We start from the raw sequence: 6037 nt of genomic DNA, 5'->3' as shown, positions 1-6037 counted from the left end.
GAAGAAGACGGAAGAGGACACAGAAGAGGATCGCGCTGGCTTCAAGCTGCCCACACCTGAGATGGCAGCGCTGGACAATACATTTTCAAGGTAAGTATTTCTTCTAAAAGGTAAGTGCAACCCGGGACAGATCAGAGGCTATCCATTGTGGAATGCACTAGCCCTGACTGTCCCGGGGGTATTTTTATAAAAAAAAAAAAAAACGTTCCCAGGGTGGAACTCCGCTTTAACACACCTTCTCCCCATTCACACCTGAGACCTTGTAACACTAACGAGTCACATGACACCGGGGAGGGAAAATGGCTAATAGTGCCCAATTTGGACATTTTCACTTAGGGGTGTACTCACTTTTGTTGCCAGCGGTTTAGACATTAATGGCTGTGTGTTGAGTTATTTTGAGGGGACAACAAATTTACACTGTTATACAAGCTGTACACTCACTACTTTACATTGTAGCAAAGTGTCATTTCCTCAGTGTTGTCACAGGAAAATATATAATAAAATATTTACAAAAATGTGAGGGGTGTCCCCACTTCCAGACCTGCAGTTATCAAATGCCAGTTGGAATTTGAATTTGTTTTCTGGCTAACTGACATCGCTAACACAGATATTTTTATCCCTGTCTGAGACTTGAATATGACACTCAGACAGCTGAAAATAAAGACCCCTATCCTTGTTAAATCTTTATTAAACTCATTATAGAAAAAAAAATAAGAAAAATCTGATTGCATCCAATCTGATCAAATAAAATCTAGCATCTCTGATTGGTTTTTAGAGGCTAAACCATATCTTGATATACTGTATGTAGAAATCTATATATATATCTATATATTATGTAGCAATTTCCATCCAGGATTCTTTGTTAAATTTTCCCAGACCAAACTAATCCATCTGTTAAAGCAGTATACAGGGGTGAATTTTTCCTGTGTTTACCTTTGCAAAGCCTGGGTAAGGTTTCCATGGCAACCACGGAACACTATGACGTCCAATAGCAGCTCCAGCTGAGAGGTTATAAAACCAACTGCCTCTCACTGCTTCTGCCAGACGACTCTGACCTCCGTGCAGTGCAGACCGTTTTTGATGCATTCTAGAATGACATTCAGAAAGCTTGTTAGTATTTTGCTGTTTTTCATCTGTTGGCAGATCACAGAAGTGAATGCTTACGTTCTTCCAGAAAAGGATGCCCACGTTCTTCCAGAAAAGGAAGAAACAGATGAAAAGCTTTTATGCCCGTCTAGTGTGATTTATGAAAGTGTGGCCTATGCCGCTGACATGACCATAGAACTACTTTGTAAATGCAGGCTAGAGACACCCGTTTACTGGTTCTATAAAAAATCCATGAACAGTGCAGAAACTCGGATGCTGACCCCAGATGGAACACAGAAGTCTCTTCATGTGGAGTCAAAGATCACCACTAAAGTGTACAACGTCATCATACACAAGGCCCGCGTAGAAGACTCAGGACTTTACATTTGTGGAAATGGCGATGGTACATTCTACTGGGGTTACAACGTTGATGTGCAGGATACCTCAAATGCTTATGTGGCATTTGAGGAGCACCACCAAGATCCCCAACCAGACCTGAAAACTGAGCACCTGACAACCTTCACCGCCTTCTGGAAATGGGAAAAGTGTGACCGCTGTGATGCGCTCGCAGAACAAAGAAAGATAGGCTTTTGCTATGTCAGTAGTGCCTATCTTGACCCAAGGTACATGCTCTCAGAGAGCGGCGTTGTTCCCTGCGGCTCACATGGGGTTCCTGACAACCTGCGAAAGGAACTTTCCGATCGGGGACCAGAAATATTTATCAGGAAATGTCAGATCCCCTGCCACATAAGGAATCCAGGGGTGTTAGGCACCATCAAACACTGGATACACAAAATAGGCAAGATTAAGGATTATATCCCATTCCTCTCCAGGGCTCCGACTGAAAAACTTACATACACCTTGGGGAGCAGCCTTACTCTTTCCTGCCCAGGTGCCCAACCAGAAGATGCCGTTGCCTGGGATAAGGGCAAAATAAGACTCTACAAATTAGACTATTTGATTGGCCAAGAGAAGGCGACACGTATCTACATAGATCACGGCAATAATCTGAACTTCCGCTATGTCCGGTACAGCGACCAAGCAACATATTACTGTTGGCTCCAAGGGAAGCTTAAAGCTGGCGTCAAGCTGGTCATTCAAGCGGACCCAGCAGAAAAGCGAACGGCCTCTCATCCCGACTCCATCTTCGCGATGAAGTTTATTGGTATCAGTTTTGCCGTCTTTTTTCTTATTTTTGTGATGGTCCATTGCATAAAATGCAGTGCCTATAATTTTAAGTGTTCGCCATGCATAGCAGATATGGTGTAATGACTCGTTCACGGGTCACAAGAAGATGATAAAAACAGGCGGATGAAGTTTTTATTTTTTGTGCTATAAACAAAAAAAGACCGACAATTTTGAAAAAGAGAGATAGGGATGGACAGAGAGAGAGAGAGAAAGGGGGAGGGGGGAAACAAGGGGGGAGACAAGGGGGGAGGGGGAGAGAAAAGGGGGGAGAAGGGGGAGGGGGGAGAGATGGGGGAGGGGGGAGAGAAGGGGGGTGGGGAGGGGAGAGAAGGGGGGGAGGGGGGAGAGAAGGGGGAGGGAGAAGGGGGGTGGGGAGGGGAGAGAAGGGGGGAGGGGAGGGGGAGAGAGAAGGGGGGAAGGGATGGAGAGAGAGGGGGGGTGGAGAGAGAGAGAGAGAGGGGGGAGGGATGGAGAGAGAGAGAAAGAAAAGGGGGTAGAGAGAAGGGGGGGAGAGAAGGAGGGGAGAGAGAAGGAGGGGAGAGAGAGGGAAGCAGGAAGAGAGAGAGAGAGAAAGCAGTGATCAAATGCCTGCTCCATCATAAAAGACATGAAGGGAGACTTACCCCAGATTGGGGGGGGGGGGGGGGGAGGTGGTGAACCGCAAACTGTTGCTGAAATTAGAGGAGAATATGCAGGACATAGGGAAATGGATCCAGGATAAACTCCCCATAAGTCTGACAAACCCAGTCCACCCCTTTAGGCCAGGAGATACAGTGTGGGTGAAAGAGTGGAACACAACCACCTTAGGGCAAAAATGGAGGGGTCCTTATACTGTTCTACTTTCAACCCCTACAGCCATTAGGGTGGTAAAGGTGACCCCCCCTGGATACACCACTCCAGGGTAAAGCAAATTGCTGACCACACAGACTCCTGGCTGAGTACTTTAGATCCTCAGGACCTGTTAAAACTAAAACTGACCAGAGAAATTAGAGGGAAGAACTCCAGCCCTGCTCCCAACACATACCTGGAAGCTGTTGGGTCAATGCACGGCAGAAGAATAGGACATCTGATATCTGCAGCTCTGCTCCCAACACATACCTGGAAACTGTTGGGTCAACGCACCATAGAAGAATAGGACATTTGATATCTCCTAACTCTGCTCCAGTCACACCCGGAAGCTGACTGGTCAACGCACAGTTGAAACTGGGACTATTCACGGTTATGATGTTTGTTAGAAATGCTTTAATAAGTTTACTAGTAACCATGATGATAACCATGGTGATTATGCTGGAAATACCCGTAATGAGGGAGGGCACATCATGTGACCCATGTATCAAAAGGTAGGCCCCATAACTACCAAAATGTTGCTGTGGCATTCATATTACAAATGTGAAGGCGTGGTAACTGGTATCTGCGTGCATAATGAAACCACCTATTCAACGTGCACTGCAGAGGACCAGGTAACCTGTTATGACCCCACCTATGCAACCACCAAAACGTGGTTAGCCGCTTAGAGCTTTGGCTCCATAGGCCAGCTGATAAACTGTAAGCTTGGATTTTGCCATTAACCTCAACGGCTTCCCCAGGAGAGGCTGCGGGGGATTAGAATGGGAAAGAGGGCACCTGGCCTCCAGATAGGAAAGATAATGGATGGTCCCCTGAACATATTGCCTTCTAAAATGGTGGATAATTAACAAAACAAATTGGTAGAGTCTGACAATCCCTGTGGTACTACAGAGCCCAGGACAGTCAAGCTGCTTATTTTAGACCCCCCCCCCTTCTCTCCCTTTCTTCCTCTCTGTTCTTCTGTAACTAATGTGCACTAATGTGCAAGAATATGGGTGTTCTAGTAGATCCTAAGCCTAATAATAGCATGCAATTTCCAATGCAAGCAAAGTCCTTTCTTGTATTAACAGAGGCATTGACTCCAGAGAGAGAGATATCATTTTGCCCCTGTACAAATCATTAGTAAGACCTCATCTGGAATATGCAGTTCAGTTTTGGGCACCAGTTCTCAAAAAGGATATCGGGGAACTGGAGAGTGCAGAGAAGGGCAACCAAACTGATAGTAGGCATGGAGGAGCTCAGATATGAGGAAAGATTAGAGGAACTGAATTTATTCTCTCTTGAGAAGAGGAGATTAAGGGGGGATATGATCAACATGTATAAATACATAAGGGGTCCATATAGTGAACTTGGTGTTGAGTTATTCACTTTAACCACTTACCGCATTCTAACGTAACGGTACGTTGGTACACTTTGCGGGGTTATACCGGGATGATGTCTCTAGCTAGAGGCATCATCCCGGTACCGTGGTTTGAAGCCGACGGTCGGCTTTCCGTCGGTAACGACTGATGTGGCTCGGGAGCCGCTCGATCGTTACCCGGGGGGGGGGCGGGAGGGGACATCCCCCCCTCCCGCCGCCTTCTGTGGCTTTGCTTGGGGCTCCCGTCCCACCAGGAGCCCCGAGCACCCAGCCGGCACGTCCGCCGGCTGGATGGAGTCCCGATGAATGCCGGAAACGGCTTTGATCGGGTCTCTGATGACGTAACCCGGAGGCGGCGTCCATGACGTCACTTCTTGGTTACTGTGCTGCAAAAGGCGGCAGATTTAAAATACGGCTGTATGCAAAAATGCCGTTTTCGGCGTTTTGCATACAGGGAAGTTTAGTGGAGGGGTCTAGGGTCTTTTAGACCCTCGATCCCTCCATAAAGTGTACCTGTCACTACATATTGGTGTCACAAGGGATGTTTACATTGCTTGTGACAGCAATAAAAGTGATCAGATTTTTTTTTTTTTTAAAAACCTGTAATAAAGTTGAAAATAAATAAAAAATAAATAGGAAAAAAAAAAATTTAGCCGCCCCCGTCACCGTTAGCTCGCGCACAAAAAAAAACGTATACGCAAGTCGAGCCGCGAATGAAATCGCTGTTCAAACCCCACATGTGAGGTATCACATGTGGGCAATAATTTAAAAAAAAGAGCTACACTCTACCTCTAAACTGGTAACCGTTAAATAAATTTAAAGCGTCGCAGATTGAGATCTTGACCGTAGTTTGTTGCCATCCCACGGGGGGGCGCAATTTTAAACCGTAACATGTTGGGTATCTATTTACTCGGCGTGACATCATCTTTCACAATATACAAAAAAAATGGGTTAACTTTACAGTTTAGTATTTTTTAAATGCAGTGAAATGTGATTTTTCTAATTTTTTCCCAAAAAAATGGCGTTTTAAAGACCGCTGCGCAAATACCGCGTGACAAATATTTTTGCAATGACCGACATTTTATTCTCCAGAGTCTTTGCTAAAAAAATATATATATATAATGTTTGGGGGTTCTAAGTAGTTTTCTAGGAAAAAAAGTGTCCGAAATAGGGCTGGGGCTTAAGTGGTTAAGGTCAACACAGAGGACAAGGGGGCACTCTTTACGTCTAGAGGAAAACAATTTTGTCTCCATATACGGAAAGGTTTCTTCACCGTAGAGCTGTGAAAATGTGGAATAGACTCCCTCCAGAGGGGATTCTGGCCAGCTCAGTAGATTGCTTTAAAAAAGACCTTGATTCTTTCCTAGGTGTACATACGGTAATATAAATGGGTATTATTATTTATAGGTCAAGTTGATCCTGGGAATATCCGATTGCCTCTCGGGGGGTCAGGAAGGAATTTTTTTCCCCTGCTGTAGCAAATTGGATCATGCTTTGCTGGGGTTTTTCGCCTTCCTCTGGATCAACTGCGGGTATAGGATTGTGTACATGGGATTG

General features: G+C 45.5%; 1 protein-coding gene across 1 annotated transcript; it reads left to right on the top strand.

Moving 5' to 3' along the window:
* Positions 1–1080: 1080 nt before the first annotated feature.
* On the top strand, positions 1081–2355 carry LOC309567081 (Ig-like V-type domain-containing protein FAM187A; the record flags this gene model as incomplete). The annotated part of the gene is made up of 1 exon (XM_082272405.1): positions 1081–2355. One exon carries the CDS (start codon positions 1081–1083, stop codon positions 2353–2355), a length of 1275 nt encoding a protein of 424 aa, XP_082128531.1.
* Positions 2356–6037: the final 3682 nt, after the last annotated feature.

Source organism: Pelophylax lessonae (genome assembly GCF_965119305.1).
Source record: "Pelophylax lessonae genome assembly, chromosome: 11".
Classification (NCBI taxonomy): domain Eukaryota; kingdom Metazoa; phylum Chordata; class Amphibia; order Anura; family Ranidae; genus Pelophylax; species Pelophylax lessonae.
Note: the sequence above shows the minus strand (reverse complement) of the source record. Positions and strands in the feature narration are given on the sequence as shown.